Here is an 18,616-nt window from a genome sequence, read left to right as displayed (position 1 = left end):
GTTAAATTAGCAAACTAGTAGGATTTTTTCTGTTGATTAAAATGGTGAAAACAGAAAAAAAATTGAACCTCGCGTTTTCGAGAAAATGTGAAAAATGTACTTTTGTTAAATGGAATCCCCTGTATATTTTTACATAAATCAAAAGATAATAATTTTCTTAATAAAAAAGTTTTTTTACACTAATAGCCTAAAGCTAAAAATAACAAAGTTATAGCGATATTAATAATTTTGTCAAATTTAGGCAAGTTGGCTTTGAAATAAATAACATTAAGTAAAACTACTAATTTGCAATAAATGAGCAAAACCATCGCCATCTTATTCAATACATTTCTGAGCACACTTAAGCACACGTCTTGTAGCTTTTAAGATTGATCTTCTATCTATTGATCCAATTATTTGCCTAATATGTGTTTGAAGTTCATCAACGGTTCTGTATTTTTTTTATGCACTTCATTTTTTATGTAACCCCAAAAATAAAAATCTAAAGAGGTTAGGTCTGGTTACCTAGGTGGCCAACGAATCGGGCCACGTGTCGCAATCCATTTATCGTCATACAGACTATTAGGTAATATTCTTACATCATTTAGTTGTTGGGGAGGTGCTCCATCCTGTTGAAAATAGATTTGTTGCCGTCTCTCCAAGTTAACATTATCCAAATAATCTTCCAGCGCTCCAGATAATATGAGATCAACATATCTCCTTCCAGTCAAAGTGCCATCATAAAACACAGATCCTATTACTTGGCTTCCTATTAAGCCGCACCAAACGTTTATACTAAATTGATTTTGAGGATTTCTGGAATCAGTAAGGAAAAGATTTTCTTGGGACCAATAGTGTACATTTTTACGGGTAAACATATCTTTGTTTGAAAAATTAGCTTCGTCGCTCCAAATTATACGGTTTAAAATATTATCATTAGCTTCATATGTATTACGTAACCAGTTGCAAAAAGCAAGTCTTCTTTCGTTATCGCCAGGCAATAATGTTTGTACTGGTCGATGCTTATATGTCACAAATTTGTGTTTCTTTAAGACCCGCAAAACTGTTACTAAGCTCACACCGTAAGTTCTTGCGAAATCTCTAATTGAGTTTTCCATATGAGCTTCAAAATATGCCAAAATAGAAATTTTAACATCCTCGCTTACTATAAATTGGTTCCTTCTTCTAGTTCTTTCAAACACGTTTTCGTTACTTACCTAAATTTTCTGTAGAGAAATAAAAAGTATCTACGGTTTGGCAAATTACGAGTCTGGAATCTCTGGTGGTACTCTTCTAGCGCTCTGTCACTATTTTTTCGACATACAAGGTAACATTCTAACATATCACATTTTTCAATATGCGTAAAAGGCATTTTACTAATTTAGATTTTACAAAAATCACAAACTTTGCTAACATGTAACTGTCAGTATTTCTTTATTTAATAAAATATCTATGGCTACTGTCATTTTATTATTCAAACAATGATTTATTTGTTTTGCTCTCAAAAAGTTCAAGGCCAACTTGCCTAAATTTGACAAAATTATTAATATCGCTATAACTTTGTTATTTTTAGGTTTAGGCTATTCGTATAAATAAACTTTTTTATTAAGAAAATTATTATCTTTTGATTTATGTAAAAATATACAGGGGATTCCATTTAACAAAAGTACATTTTTCACATTTTCTCGAAAACGCGAGGTTCAATTTTTTTTCTGTTTTCACCATTTTAATCAATAGAAAAATTCCTACTAGTTTGCTAATTTAACCGACCCTGTATCTTAAATATTAACAAAGATACCAATAGTGCCGACTTAAACGGAGGCACCCTGTATAACGGAAACATTTATTGACTTTTATGAACGGTTTGAAAGAATAGTCTTATATAGATTTAGCAATATAGATTTTAGAATAGCAATATAGATTTAGATGTGAAATCGCTGTAGTACAACTAAATTCAGTACGAAAGTAAACTTCGACGGAATAGGTCGTCAAAATGTTTATTGTTCCGAAAGTCCGCGAACAATCCTAACATACAGATGAAAAATTTCGTTTGTATCTTTGTTTTTAATAATTAGTAAGAAAATTTTTAACGCTAATAAAGTGCCGACAATATTTACCAGATGAGAACATAGAAAAGGACATAATTTAATAAGCGAAATACTCAAGCTGTCGAAAACCGGGGATGTATTTCTCATTTTAACAAGCATTTCTGGCCAACATTGCTTTAATTTCATGTTTAAAGTTGGATAGAGAGATAGCAGATTTTAAATCACTAGAGAGAGCATCGAAAGTTTTAATAACATTATAGCTAAACGATTTTGTAACTTTCATTTAGAATTGACAAGACTGTTTCCAAGCAACACATCATATATTATTATCGTTAAATATATGTTTATTCAACGATTTTTTATTAAATAATTTTTGGTTTTGGTATATTTATCATATCATTATTATTTATAAGCATAGATGGTCAATCAAAAATTGACACGGGATTTACATATCTAGCTGTTAAACTCGATTACTAAACTCGATTTTTTATCTCAAACACTTTTGATGAAATAGTATAGTGTAATAATGGCATATAATACACAAGGAAATCTAGAAAAAAAGGAGAAAATTCATTAACGTGTATGGGACATAATAAATATACTAAATAAGATATACAATAAAAAAAAACAAGAATACAAATTTGCTCAAAATTAAACAAGGATTTAAAAAATTAAATTTTTTTTAGAAAAATGCAGTGGTGTGTTTTTTTTATTAAAAAATATTTACCATAAGCGCCTTATGGGCGAAACTGGTAAAAATTATTTTTTTTTACATTGGCGGAAAAGTTATTTAAAAAAAAACTTTTTTTTTTAAGTTTTAACACTCTGTAGATCAGATAGTAAGACGTTTAGAACATACCTTCATATAAAAAAAAAATCTTGTTTTTTGTTGGAGAACCACCCTATAAAGTTTGTCGGGAGAGTTCCGGGACGCATTTAAGCAGAATGCACCATTTTATCAAAGTATATAGGTTTCAACTGTTAGACTGTGATTTTATAGTCAATAGGGCGATTTTCGCTGCTCTGATTGGGCGCGACCAAACGTTGGTACATTTTGCCAAACTTTAATAAAACGCGGTACATTATGCTTTAGACCAAATAATAATATTTTAAAATCTGTTAGAACATTTCTAAAACAATTTTTTGCGTAGAAAATAATTGTTTTTGAAGTCAAAAACAACACTAGGTAACTTCTTAATTTATATTATTTTTTAATATCTGTTACATTTTTAAGTCATTTTTTTACATAGAAAATAATTGTTTTTAAAGTAAAAAAAACTTTTCAAATTTTCAGATGATTTTTAAAACAAAAAAAAATACCACTGGCTGCTTTAATTGCTTGCAAATTTTTTTAATGACCTGCACCGTGTGATTTGGCATTGGGTACATTGTTCCTAACATTAGAGGCCAAATGTTGCTTTCTTTTACAAGTCTTTGTATTCCGCGTCTCAGAAGATGGAGGTCGTCCAGATGGTAGCCTTTTACTCCCCTTGGTCACACCAGCCTTTCTTCTGGCTAACGCCGTTGGTTGGACGTGTATAGCAGCTCCAGGTCGTTTTCTTATACCAATGTTGGTTCCAAACGAACTTAAATAGGTATCCCAAGCTCCTACATGCTTCACATTTTGCAACCGTTTAAACATCGAGTGATTATAGCGGATGAAGACCCATAAGTTTGGTGTTTTGTTTTTATTGTGTCAATCAATTTTTGGAAGAGTGTATCAGCATCAGCGTCAGTTTTTTTAATTACAACTTCCATTAAAGGATTACTAATCCGTGACACAGTTTCAGATGTAGTAGCTATTTGCATTCCGTTTTCATTACTGTTACTGTGTTGGTTATCCGTATGACGTATTGCTAAGGGTGCATAAAACTCCCGTTTTTGGGCTTTATCCCTCAATGCCAGTATTGCCATATTATAACGATCATCAGTAGTACTTTCATTTATATCCCAAAAGAAAAAATAAACACCAGCTTGATGCTTACACAAACTACCTAATTTACCAATTTGACAAGAGCAATAACCTGCTTCTATGTCCACATCATAAATTTCGTTATTTTGCTCACTTGGTACCTAAAAGTAAAGTTACCTGTTTTTTTAATTATTTCTTTTGAGAGGTACGTAGCTTTAATAAGGTGTTTTTAAGAAAAGCCGTTTTTTATCACAGCGTCCATGAGAAACATCTCGTAATCGACGAATATAATACTGTTCCATAATGGTCGCAGAAAAATCGACGAGCGCAACAATATTGTTTGCTTTACACCTTCCTAATACTACGTCCTTATATAGTCTTACAGACACTTCTGAAAAATTGTTTGTTTGATTTCCGTGTGTTCAGGCGTCTCTGTAGCACAGACACCAACATTCCCTACAATTCCAGTAGTTACTAATATAACTTATCCACTGAGGATATTTTTTTGCCAGTTGGTTTAAGATTGCTTCTTTAAACCCGTTTTCTGCTGCTGGCAAGATTGAAGCAACTAAAATATTTTTGAAAGACTGATATAATAACGGTCGATTTTCTTTGGAAACTGCATGATTTTTGTCCCAAAGCCATCTCCATACAGCCTGCCCAATATGGAAAGAACAAAGTAAAAGTTTCGCTTTTGGAAAAATCTGTTGCAAAGCCCCTCTTTTCACATCACTATCATCAGTCATGAAAAGCTTTGCCTCACCTTGACCACCAAATGCGTTATCACCCAAAACGCTTTTTACAAGTTGGAAGCCTGACATATAATCTACCAAACCTTGTGATTTGGTTATTATAATAGCTAGGGGTACCGCTCCAGTGACAGTGACTGTTAACATAAATGTGTTTTTGAAGGTGGTAGACAATGGTAAAGTGAAAACATCTTGTCGAACTTGCATTGTCTTATTTATTTAATAAATCGCCATATTTTGGTGTGTAGTATCTGCAATTCAGAGATTGCCCATTCTTAATTAATCACTCTGTATAGCATACTTAAATGTTTAACTATTATCAAATAATAATTGTATATTATTAACATGTAATAAATCTTCTTGTTATACGTGAATAACATAAACATATCTAATATTAAATTCCTTAACTGAACCTACTCTGAACCCTTTGCAAACTATGTTTTTCCTTTCGATGTGCATGCCAGTATCCTGTGTTTCATTTTGGATGAGATTGCACGGTATCTCTGTCATTTTTTTAAGATAGCTTTGTGGTTTTCGCGTATCACTTTTTTCTAAAACTTTTAAAGCCACAAACAGAAATATTATATAACTATTATAACTACTTTTGTTCCTGAAATACAGGGCAGGGCGAAAATGAAAATTTTCACTTTTGGAGATCTTATTATTTCTCAGGCCCTATATAATATAGAAAAAAAAATAAAAAATGCTTATAATAGATATTTTTATATATAAGTTAGTGGCGTATTTAAAAAATGTTTAGAACACTGTTTTTCAGGTTAAGCACAATTTTGGTATTTTTTTAAATTTATTGATTTGTATTGACTCTGTGTCCACAAATGCAAAAAAACAAAATGTTTTTTATGCACGTTCAAGTTTTATGCATGTGTGAAAAAATTCATGGCCTACTATTAAAAAAACAAACATATATATGGATTTTTCTGATTATTAAGCAAGGATCCTAAAAAAATACAAGTATCATCCGTATAAATTTAGTATTGTGCAACAGTTGCATCCTGGCGATGCTGAGCGCCGAGCATCTACAACAAATCGAAGCTAATGATTTGTTCGGCAGACTTGTTATTTGGTCAGATGAATGTTTTTTTTCAAGTGCGGGCATTTTTAATCGTCACAATACCAGGAATTGGAAAACAGAAAATCAGCATTTATTGTTCGAAAGGCACAACAGGGACGTTTTGGAGTTGGGGTGTCTTGTTTTATTTTGGGCAGAAAAATAGTTTATCGGATTTTTGAAGGAAGTCTTACAGCACGTAGATACCTAGAAATCCTTGAGAAAGTTATTCCTGAACTGCTGGAAAATATTCCGCTAGCACAAAATAATGCAGTTTACTTACAACAAGATGGTGCTCCTAGTCATACATAATTCAAGGCTAGTAAGGGAATTTCTTGAGAATAATTTTCCGCAAAGATGGATGGGTACCAACGGACCTGTAAGATGGCCCCCACGATCTCCAGATCTTTCAATTTCGGATTTTTTTTTATGGGGGTATATACAAAATGAAGTGTATAAAACACGTTATGATGGAATTGCCAAACTTCGAGAGGCAATTAATTTAGCCTTTCAAAATCTGCGAAGGAGACCAATGGTTCTATTTAATGCCATTGAAAGAATGACAAAAATGTGCCAATTTTGCACTCGAGAGAATGATCATCATTTTGAACGCTACCTTTATTTTTTTTTCTTTTTGTTAAATACACTTGAGTTTTTTGCTTTGTATGTTTTGTTGCTTTATGCTACAAAACAAGCTTATGTTGTTGTTAAAATTGTTGTTAAAATTGAAGCTATACTATTGTAGTTTTTTTTTTTTTAATAATATGCTTTTGTCTCAATAGGTATATTTTGATTGCATCCAATGTATTTGCAATTAACCCAATTTTTTGTTAGTGATTTGTGTAAGTTTTATCTTTGTTATTGTTATTCATGCCCTACTAATAAATTTATGTCCTTAATTTTAGAAAATTGTTATTTATTTGTATGTTTCTTAAAAAAAAGTGCATACCATTATATATTTTTTCGAAATGGTAAAAAGAAGACAAATTTATTAGTGCATATATATGCAGGGTGTTCCATTAAAAAAAACATAAGTTTGGCTTATAACTCAAAAACAGTAAATATGAAAAAAAATAATCTACGCCACTGCATTCTACGGAAAAAAATCTATAAAACTGTTTTTTTACATAATTTTGAATTTTGTCCTTTTTACATTATAATGGCATTTTGTCTGCAAATCAGTTTAGATTTCAAGCCGGTAAAGGGACTCATGATGCTGTTTTTAGCTTTTTGGAGAGCGTCTATGTGTCCTTGAATTCTGGAGAGTCATCGGCGGCAGTGTTTTGTGATCTATCCAAAGCATTTGACTGTGTGGATCATGGAATACTGTTATCTAAGCTCGATAAATATGGTTTTAGGGGTGTAGCGTTGCGATGGCTTGAGTCCTATCTATCAAATCGTACTCAGAAGGTTACAGTGTCTCGGCGTTTGTCTGCTTCTAGATCCCTAAAATGCGGCGTTCCCCAGGGTTCAGTGTTGGGACCACTGTTATTTTTACTGTATGTGGATGACTTGAGTTCATTGAAACTGCAGGGCAAGGTGGTTCAGTTTGCTGATGATACCACCATACTATGAAGCCATAAAAATTCTGATTATATTAAGACTTGTATCCTTGAAGACCTTCAGATTTTATTAGGGTGGTGTGCTTCCAACAGGCTCGTATTTAATGTAAGAAAGACGTCTATTATGGGGTTTAAGTGCGATGTTCAGGGTCTGATGTTTGACGAAAATTCCCTCTTGCAGAATAAAGAGTGGTGCAAGTTCCTAGGAATTACCATTGATGGTCGCCTTCAGTTTGAAGATCATATTTTACATTTAGCTGGGAAATTATCTTCTGGATGTTTTGCGGTAAGAATGGCAAAACAAGAGCTGGGAGGGGTGGTTGCACGTTCAGTGTACTTTTCACTTATTTAATATATTAAATCTCATATTTGGTATGGCTTGCCTTTTTGGGGTTTAACCAATAAGGGGCTACTTAACATTGTCTTTGTTATTCAAAAAAAGCAGTTAGATACCTGTGTTCTGCTAAGTTAAGAGATTCTTGCAAACCCCTCTTCATTTCTGAAAAAATCCTAACTCTTTTTTCACTCTTTATCTTAGAAACAGCTGCTCTTATTCACAAAATTCCCAAACTACCCTCTGATACTGGCCATTTGACTCGTCGTGTAAATGATGTTCCGCTACCTATTCCTACGTCTTCCCTTACCAAAAACTCATTAATTTACATAAGTAAAAAAATTTACAATCATGTTCCTCTATGTGTTAGACATATATCGGATGTTAAGAAATTTAAAAGAGAATTAAAGACGCTTTTATTGGCTAAGGCATATTATAACCTGAATGACTTTTTTAATGATAGGTTTTAACCTTGGACATGTTGGAATGTTTTTTTCTTCTCTAGTTTTGTCAACAAGTTTACCTTTATTTAGTAATTGATTGTTTTATTTAGTTATCTTTAATTCAAGTATGTTCAAAAAGTTTTGTCTTCTTGTGTTTAATTTTGTTCATTGTTTTGTCAATTTTTGAAATTGTATTTTTGTTTCGTTTTTTTTAGCTTATAGGATGCTTGTACACAAGATTATTCTTACGTAATATAGCACATTTTCTTTCTTTCTTTCTTTCTTTCATATTCGATAAGTTAAGGAATAACCGAAATGTCGAATTTTCAAAAATGGCATATATCTTAAAAACTAAGAGGGCTTTGGAATTTTTGTTAACGGCATCGTTATTTTCACGAAAAAGTAGCACACTGTCGCGAAAACCGCATCACGCTAACGTTAAAAATAAAGGAGATACCCCGCCAAAGTACCCAAAATGGGACACCCTGTACATTATAATAAACAGAAAGAGATAAAAGCAATGAGTACTATAACTCTAAACTAATATTGGTGGACATTCTTGTGTATGTATGATAGTCTTAATGTTAAGTAAGAATTTCAAATTAAATGAGAAACATAAGCTTCAAAGTTTAATTTATTGTCAATTAAACGTCTAATTTTTTTATCACGCTCTGAAGAACCCAAAATCATGCCTTTAACTTTAATTTTAGTACTGTACAGTAGCTTAGATTTAGAATTATTAAGAACGAGTTTGTGAGCTTTGGATACTTTCAATGATTAAAAGATGAGAGTTGGTACAAGCCATAGAGTCGTTTACAAAATGAGAACAAACTTTGAGTGTCATCCGCATATTAATAAAAATGACAATTTGGTAAATAACTATGAAAGTCAAATGTATATAAGGAAAATAAAAAATTGACCCCTAAGGTATTTTTTACTGGACATGCAAATAATTAAAAACTTTTGATCCGATACAAACTCTTTGCCTCCACTCCGTTAGGTAATTTTAATAAGTCGCAGTAATAAGTTTAATAACAGCATTTTGACTTAAGCCAAAATTAAGGTATCTAAAGTATTAAAGTCTTTATTATAGTCTAGAAACACCAACGCTGTTAGACGACCTTAATCCATATCCCTAAAAATGTGAAAAAAAACATCATTATGCAACAGAGCAGTGGTGGTTTCATGGCCATTTCGAAAGGCTGACTGCGTAAGTGATACTAAATCAGTTTGCTTAATATGGGATTTTAGTAGATCAGATATAATTCTTTTAAGAATCTTTAATAAGAATGGAAGTATATTCACTGGTCAGTAATGGCAAGACTCAGTCCGATTATTAACATTAGGAATAAGAAGCACGTTAGCTAATTTCCAAGTGTTAGCAAATTTTTAGAATTTTAAAGTATTAAGAATTATGTAGTGAGTTAGGTATGGAAGGATAAGAGATAACACTTTAGAGTCAATATCTTCATTGGGTCGACACATCTTTATTTTAACAAAGATTTTCTCAACGTCTTCAGTTCGTCATTATTATTATTATTATTATTATTATTATTATTATTTACAGCCAGTTAAGGCTCGCACTCCCTCTAAGGGGGGGGGATCATTTACTTATCCCAGATACCTGCGATATCAAAAGGATTAAGCTCTGTGGTCTGTGGGGGCCTTTTCGGTGTCCTTAAGTGACCTGAAATGTAGAGTTATCCCCTAGAAATTTCCGGGTGCTGCGAGCAGTTGCCAGTAGTACTGCCTTTTGCATGTGCTTATATAGATGTTCGCCTGTTCCTAGTTGTTTAAGGTATTCCAGTAGACTTTTCGGTATTACACCCGTTGTCGATATAACAATTGGGATGGTCTGAACATTATCCATTCTCCATTGCCTTCCGATTTGAATTTCTAGATCTCTGTATTTGGCGATTTTCTCAGTGTGTTTCTCTTGCAGATTATTGTTGTTCGGTATGGCTACGTCAATTAGAGTTGTTTTCCTGGAAATTTTATCTATTAAAATAAGATCTGGTCTATTATGCCTTACATGTTGATCGGTAAGTACACTGCGGTCCCAATATAACTTATATCGGTCATTTTCCACTACGGGTTCTGGAGTATATTTATAATATGGAACCTTCTCTGTTGTAATAAGTTCCAACTTCATTGCCAACTCTTGATGTAAAATTTTCCCAACTGAGTCGTGCCGTTCTTTGTATTCTGTCGCTGCAAAGGCCTGACATCCTCCTATTATGTGCTGGATTGTCTCTGATGTTTGGCATCCATACCGGCATTTGTCGTTTTGTACGGACGGATCTCTGACGATGTGCTTGAGATAATTTCTTGTTGGTATAACCTGATCTTGGATGGCGAGTAGAAAGCCCTCGGTTTCTGGAAACATCTTGCCTGATACCAACCAATAGTTCGACGAAGCAGTGTCGACATGATTTTGGCTGATCTCATTAGGATGCCGCCCATGAAGGGGCTTCTCCATCCAGATGCGGAGTTTTTCCTGGTCCGTATGATGGACGCACGCTTCCTCGCTCTTAAGTTGTAGAGGAGTGGAATCGTCTATTTGATTTATTGCGCGATGCAGCGTGGAATTTTCTCCTTGCCTGTAAAAATAGGATCTTAAGTTAGTGATTTGTTTTTCAAGTTGTTTACCCAGATCTATTAATCCTCTTCCTCCAAGGTGGCGGGGAAGCATTGTTCTTTCAGTGGCACTTCGAGGGTGGTGGTTGTGCGTTTTAGTAAGTAGGGTCCTCACTTTTCTTTGTAGCCTTTCTATGTCTGTCCTACTCCAATTAATTACCCCAAAAGAATAACTAAGAGCTGAACATGCGTAGGAGTTAAGTGCCTTAAACATATTTTTGCTGTTGAGATTGGTTCTCAAAACTTGTCTTACCCTTTTCACAAACTCGTTAGTCAGTTCGCATTTCATTGTTTGTTGTTCAATTGTTTGTGACTGTTTCATCCCCAAGTATTTGTAAATTTCGTGTTCGCCCATGGCCTCGATGGTCTGGACATTCTGCATCTGATATTCTCCTGGCTGAATTTTTCCTCGGATTATATTGAGAGTACGGCATTTATCTAGTCCAAATTGCATGCCGATGTTATTGGAGAACTCTTCTACTATATGCAGCATTTGGTTTAGTTGGTTCCTAGTTGCAGCCATTATTTTTAAATCATCCATATACAGTAAGTGATTTAACTTTGCAATCTCGGTGTTATTATCTCGGATGCTAAACCCATAGTTGGTAGAGTTAAGACGGTTCGAAAGAGGATTCATAGCAAGGCAGAACCATAATGGGCTCAGTGAGTCCCCTTGGAATTATTATTATTATTATTATTATTATTATTATTATTATTATTATTATTATTATTATTATTATTATTATTATTATTATTATTATTATTACTATTAATTCTTGTGAATTTGTGACCAGAAATTTTGTATTGAAAATGCTATTTTGTGTATTGGTCAATTGTTCAAAAAAAAAACTATTTGTTTCTCGCCAACGTTTCTAATTGTATTTAATTCATCTTCATCTTCTTTAAAATAGATAGAAAAAAATGGTGTTGAACATTTTTAATACGTGTTAAAAAATAATCAAAAATGATAGATGACATTAAAAGGCGGTTACGTAGAGGAAGAATTACAATTAAAAACTAATAAAATATATAAAATGGAAACAAACCGGTAGACAAGAGAAGTTTACTACTAGGTATAAAAACTACAGAACAGAAATGTGTGTTTATGTAAGTATACATATATAAAAAATCTAAATTTATAAAAATGAATCCATATTTTCCTTAGTCATTAAATAACTTGAAAATTACTTTACCGATTTTATTAATTCTTTTTTCTTAAGATGTATTTTAGTTTGTAGAAGGATATTATAGAATAAACCATCAGGAAAATTGCACCAGAAATTGGAAATTTGCAAAAAAATTAAAAATGCTTTGCGCGACATCTATCGGTTTCGATTAAAATAAGACAGTCTAAAGAAATCTATCGGTCAAAGTAATTTAAGAAATAAAAAATAGATGGCGCTTGGGTGGCAGTAGGTGGCATAAAATATTAAAAATAGATGGCGCTTTCAGCAATTTCTATTTAGCATGCATGCATTCTGAAACATAATAAGCCAGTTTTTCGCGTTTGACAGTTGCCTGTAATGCTTTGCGTCATTCGAAAGAAAAGTGTATTTGGTTAGCGAGTTTTAGTGAGTTTTCTTCTTAGTTCAGCTAAGTGAAACTTTTTAGTTTGTTGAGTGCAACAGTGGTTGTTTAGTGTTTAAAAACAAATTATAAACAGGATGGCTGTAGGTGACAAAAAATATTACAAATTTTATCAGGTATTAGGCTTTTAATAGACTACGTGGTATACCGCATGCCATCTGATGACTACAAAATTGTTATTAGAGCCGATAAGAAGCCTGCAGGAGAACATGCAAGACGTTTTAATGCGCCAACAATTGATGAAGTCGCTATTGTCATCATAAGTGAAAATTTAGAAAAACGAGATATTATTTTAAATCGGCGGAATGATCAACTGCAGCGTGTGTCCGAAACACATCGATGATGCATTACAATATCCTATATTATTTTGGCAAGGTGAAGATGGGTATCATTTTACAATCAAGATGATAAATCCACTTACAGGTAAAAAACCAAATATACTTCTTATTATCTAATATACTACATTTTATTTACAGGTGCTGAAACTAACAAAAAAATTAGTTCAATGAATTATTATTCATATAGATTGATGGTTAGGGAAAATCAGGATAATCACATTTTTAAATGTCGGCGTCTATTACACCAGTATGCTGTAGATATGTATGTGAAGGTTGAAACTGAGCTATTGACATTCATCAGGTTGAATCAGGCAAAACTCCGTTCCGAGCAATACATTCATCTTCGGGATGCCATCAATGCTGGCGGAAATGCAGAGAATGTTGGCAGAATGACTATTCTTCCAGCAACGTACATCGGAAGTCCGAGCCATATGCATGAATATGTTCAGGATGCTATGACGTATGTACGTCATTATGGAACACCAGATCTGTTTATCACCTTCACGTGTAATCCGCAGTGGACAGAAATTCGACAGGAATTATTTGCTGGCAATCACCTATTGATCGCCATGACATTACTGCAAGGGTGTTCAAAAGAAAATTAAAATCACTCATGGATTTTATTGTTAAGCATCGCGTATTCGGCGAGACAAGGTGTTGGATGTATTCAGTAGAGTGGCAAAAACGCGGACTGCCACATGCACATATCCTCATTTGGTTGGTTGAGCGAATAAGACCTAATGAAATCGATGATGTGATATCAGCAGAAATTCCCGATAATGAGGAAGATCCACTGTTACATGAGGTTGTTACAAAAAATATGATTCATGGGCCCTGTGGAATATTAAATCCAAATTCACCGTGTATGGTTGACGGAAATTGTTGTAAACGCTATCCAAGAAAATTAGTACCAGAAACTATTACTGGAAATGATGGCTATCCACTTTATCGCCGCCGTTCCACCGATGACAATGGAAGATCAACAATTGTCAAAGTGAAACAACAGGACATTGAAGTTGATAATCGTTGGGTTGTTCCATTTTCGCCATTATTATCCAAAACATTTAAAGCACACATAAATGTAGAATATTGCCATTCTGTAAAATCAATTAAATACATCTGCAAATATGTGAACAAAGGTAGTGACATGGCTGTGTTCGGTGTTGCTGCCGAAAATGCAAGAGATGAAATCACTCAATTTCAAATGGGTCGCTATGTTAGCAGTAATGAAGCGATGTGGCGTATCTTTTCCTTTGCTTTGCATGAACCCACTGTTGTTCACTTGGCGGTACATTTAGAAAATGGGTAACGAGTGTATTTTACAGCACATAACGTATTACAACAAGCTAACAGGCCGCCATCAACAACACTGACCAGCTTCTTTGAACTGTGCCAGAATGATGACTTTGCCCGAACGCTGCTTTACTCCGAAATGCCAAGATATTATACCTGGAAAGAAAACAAGGTCAGCCCGTTCCAGGTTACCCACAAGTATTTTCCACCTTGTATTTTGCACTAGGACGTCTTTACACAATTCATCCCAACTAAGACGAGTGTTTTTATTTGCGTTTACTGTTAATCAATGTTCGTGGACCAACATCATTCCAACATCTGCGAACTATTAATGGTGTATTATGCGGCACATACAGAGAAGCCTGTCAACTTATGGGATTGCTAGAAAATGATACTCATTGGCACCACACTCTGAAAGATGCTGTAGTTTCATCAAATGCTAAACAAATACGAACATTGTTTTCTATAATTTTGTCTACATGCTTCCCATCAACGCCAATTGATCTGTGGAACAAATAGAACTATCATATGGCCGAAGATATATTGCATCAGATGCGACTTAGGACATCGAATGCAGATTTGTAAATGAACGAAGAAATTAAAAATGAAGCATTAATTTTAATTGAGGACATGTGCTTGATGCTTACCAACAAAAGATTAATACAATTAGGAATGATAGGTCCCAATCGCTCAATGCACGACGCATTTAATGAAGAGTTAAGACGCGAAACCGAATATGATTCTGAGGCATTGACGGAAATAGTTCAACGAAACGTTCCCCTATTAAATCAACAACAAAAACATGCCTATGATACGCTGATGAGAGTAGTCAACGATGAAACTGGGGGACTGTTTTTCTTAGATGCTCCTGGTGGAACTGGAAAAACGTTTTTAATCAAATTAATTTTGGCAGCGATTTGATTGCAAATGGAATTGCACTCGCACTTGCTTCATCAGGTATTGCAGCTACGTTGTTAGAAGGCGGTCGAACAGCTCATTCAGCACTCAAGTTGCCGTTAAACACGCAAATTATCGAAACTCCAACTTGCAACATTTCGAGGAATTGTGCGATGGCCAAAGTCTTCAATTAAATATAAACATGCGAGTCGAATTGCAGAACGATCAATCTGGAGAAGCTTTTTCAAAACAATTGCTTGATATTGGTAATGGCAAAATTCCAGTAGACACATCGTTGGGATACATTAACTTCCCTCCCAATTTTTGTAAATTTGTTGAATCAAAAACCGAACTTATCGAGGAGGTGTTCCCAAATATTGTTCAAAATTAAAAAAATCACTTGGCTGCGAAAAACGTTGATGTCAACGAAATAAATTTTGAAATTCAAAATAAGATTGCAGGCGATCTTATGACTTATAAATCCATTGATTCCGTTACCAACCAAGATGATGTCGTTAACTATCCAACCGAATTGTTAAATTCGCTGGAAATACCCGGACTTCCACCTCATAATCTGCAATTAAGAGTCGGATCGGTTATTATTATGCTGCGGAACATAAACCAACCACGTCTTTGCAATGGCACCCGCCTTGCAGTGAAGAAACTGATGAACAATGTCATCGAAGCAACAATTTTGAAAGGGAAGTACAAAGGCGAAGACGTTTTAATTCCACGCATCCCCAAACTTCATTCCGAACGACATGCCATTCGATTTTAAGCGGATGCAATTTCCTGTGCGACTTGCATCTGCAATGACGATAAATAAATCGCAAGGGCAGTCATTAAATGTTTGTGGCATAAATTTAGAAAATCCATGTTTTTCACATGGTCAATTGTATGTGGCCTGCTCTCGTGTTGGAAAACTTTCCACATTATTTATTTTCGCTCCAGGAAAGAAAACTAACAATGTTGTGTATCAAAAAGCGTTACAATAAATATTTACTAGCTTTTTGTAATATTGTTTTGATTTTTTTATTAAATTGTTAGGTATTAACTTCGGCGGTAGGAAGTTCGCCGGGTCAGCTAGTTGATAATAGATATGGTTTAATATTTTAGGAGTAGAATATTGTTGCTTGATTACGGTATTTAAGTAGGTAATTTATAAATTAGATTTGAGTATGCAGAACTGTTTTCAGTGTCGCGTCTAAAGTTGACAGTGTTTTGTTTTTTAATATGTAGCATTTCATTTATGTTGCGTTTAATTAAGAATTTTTGTTTGTCCAGAATATGTATGTTATTAAAATCGAAAGAATGAGACAGTTCCATAACATGTTCAATTAATGCTGTAGGATGAATAATTATTATTAGCTTTAAAGAATCATTACAGTAATCGGCGATTTATTTTTAACAAACAAGTCATTGTTTCATCATTTTGATTTTTAAATATACTTATTTTTCAAGAAGTAATACTTTTTTCTCCGATTTTACCGCTGTGGTAATTAAGTTTCTTGAGTTCGGTATTCCTTTCAAGTAACTTTCATTTTTAATTTTTTATACTTTGGTAAAGCTTTTTCCGAAACTTCATCATAATCCGTACATTATCGGTTAACCAGGCAGCGGGAGCTTTAGTGAACCATGATGTTTTCCATGGCCCATGGCAGTTAAGTAGATCATTTATGTAAATACAAAAAGATGAAACTATCTCATCTACATCATAAATAAATTCCATAAAATGTCAGTCAATAATAATATATCTTGTAAGAATTCTTCAAAATTAAAATTTTAATAATCCCAAGTAATTTTAATAATCTTTTTAAATATCTCTAATTTCGATAGGAGGTGGACTGTTTAGCCTTAGAAAGTTCTAGTTCAGTTATGACAAAGCAGTCAAAGCAGTCATCCATAATGTGGGTATTTAAACAAATAGTAAGATCAGATGCACTGATAATGCCAATTAAACTAGTCCTTAATGTGATCTTTGTAGATTGCTTTACTAGTTAATAACAGCTATATTTTTTTATAAAATTGTAAAAAATAATAGGAACTGCTTTATCAGTTAATAGATCGATGTTTAAGATACTTCAAAAAAATACATACTAAAATTGATCCATGGTGGGCAATAAAGAGATCCAAAGCAAAATCAACGCCATTCTAAAGGGCTGTGATGACTCGATGACTTAAGTAATTGAATTTTTAAGGCATCAGTAAGAATAAAATACTATTGCATAAGTTTTCAAAATATTTAGATTAAACTTAATTAATGTCTATCATTCGAAGAAAATGAGTTAAGCTAAAACTGTCACTCTAATTCCCCAGAAGCTTCCTATAAGAATATTTGAATCCATATGTGACTAATCTCGTTGGAAAACTGTAATTTATCCAATCACTTGATAAGATAACTAATGAAAGCTAAAATATTAATTATTTTTATTATTCAACATTAGGATTATAATTGTATTTATGGGATTTAGATAAAACTCTAATATCCTAAGTGCATAATATATAAGGAGGCAGTCGACTCAATCAAGTTAGTCACAACTCGTGTGTCCTCTAGATTTCATTAAAAAAATAACCATGGTTCAGTTGGAAGGTACTTACCAATTCGTCTCTGAGCAAGGTTACAAGGATTATTTGAAGACTTTTGGTAAGTCGAAATAACTTTCAAAATAGCCTAAAGTTTATTGAAAGCTTCCATAGGTGCTGCGGATGAAGCTGTGGAAAAGTTGGCTGCTTCTACTGAACCAGTTGTCATCTCTTCCGTCACTAGTGATAGTATCACCATTAATTATGGAACTAACGATCATGTCCTACCATTGGGAAAGCAGACTGAAATAAGTTTATCCGCGGGAAGATCTGTAAAGGTAAGTTTCTTTTTTTCTAATGCTAAAAAGTCCAGATGGCATTTTTTTGAAATACAAACTGTGTTGCTAGGTGACTCCTACTGTGAGTGGAGATACCATCACCATGAACAGCGTCTTTGGAACAAAACCAGAAATTACCGAGGAAAAAATTTTAAAGGTCACAGACTCTGGATTGACAGCTGTAAGTAATTGTTTTTGGTAATTTCGATTAAAAATAGTGATATTTTTTGTGTTTTTAGACTTCAACCAACTCCAAGGGAGGAAAAGCCGTGCGTAACTACACGAGAGCTTAAGATTAATTTTAATGTTTTTTTTTAACAAATTTACATTTTTTTGAAAATTATATATAGGAGTTTTATTGAATAAAAATCTGTCAAATTAATCTTATAAATATGAATAATTTTTATAGAATCCTATAGAAACTTTATGACAATCAACATCTTAAAATAAACCCTGAAATACATTTTGTCTACGATCCCTTAACATTCTAGCAAAGAGAATAATATGGGTAATTGATTAATTAATACTAATTTTATATTACAAATACATGAAATATTTGTCTTTAATAAGAAATGATCAGCGTTCTGATAAATAGAGAAAAAGTAATGAATATTCTATTAAAAAAGATAGGCCCGCAATTTTAGACACTTATATTGGTACACATTGAATTTACAAAAAAATGGTTAATTTTTTTTTAAATCAATATATTTTTGTATGAAAATTATATACAGTGCGTCCCAAAAGTTATGTCTAAATTCATTTAAAATTAAGCGATGTTTTTTTTTGCAAGAAGTAACGTAAAGCACTTTTTTTATTACATTTTTCAACTTTGCATGGAATTGTACGTATATTTGATGCATCATGAAACATACGTCAGGCCTAACATTATAATAATAAAAGGTTGTAT

The 18,616-nt window shown here is 33.3% G+C and overlaps 2 protein-coding genes across 3 annotated transcripts in view; one reads left to right on the top strand and one right to left on the bottom strand.

Annotated features, from left to right (window-relative positions):
• The window catches only part of LOC126747943 (G-protein coupled receptor dmsr-1-like), a 518,114-nt gene that overhangs the window by 186,233 nt on the left and 313,265 nt on the right, over nt 1–18,616 (bottom strand). The window lies entirely within an intron of this gene.
• Nucleotides 17,325–18,091, top strand: LOC126747992 (fatty acid-binding protein, liver-like). Its single transcript, XM_050456986.1, has 4 exons — nt 17,325–17,492; nt 17,546–17,709; nt 17,780–17,890; nt 17,949–18,091. The coding sequence occupies exons 1-4, from the start codon at nt 17,423–17,425 to the stop codon at nt 18,000–18,002; spliced, it is 399 nt and encodes a 132-aa protein (XP_050312943.1). The 5' UTR covers nt 17,325–17,422; the 3' UTR covers nt 18,003–18,091.

This window comes from Anthonomus grandis, chromosome 2 (genome assembly GCF_022605725.1).
Source record: "Anthonomus grandis grandis chromosome 2, icAntGran1.3, whole genome shotgun sequence".
Lineage (NCBI taxonomy): Eukaryota > Metazoa > Arthropoda > Insecta > Coleoptera > Curculionidae > Anthonomus > Anthonomus grandis.
This window is presented reverse-complemented; position numbering and strand designations above follow the sequence as displayed.

Coding starts and splice junctions, on each gene's coding strand:
- LOC126747992 (XM_050456986.1), top strand. CDS start 17,423: ATGGTTCAGTTGGAAGGTACTTACCAATTCGTCTCTGAGCAAGGTTAC. Junction 17,710..17,779: donor CCGCGGGAAGATCTGTAAAG/GTAAGTTTCTTT, acceptor CTGTGTTGCTAG/GTGACTCCTACTGTGAGTGG. Junction 17,891..17,948: donor CAGACTCTGGATTGACAGCT/GTAAGTAATTGT, acceptor TTGTGTTTTTAG/ACTTCAACCAACTCCAAGGG.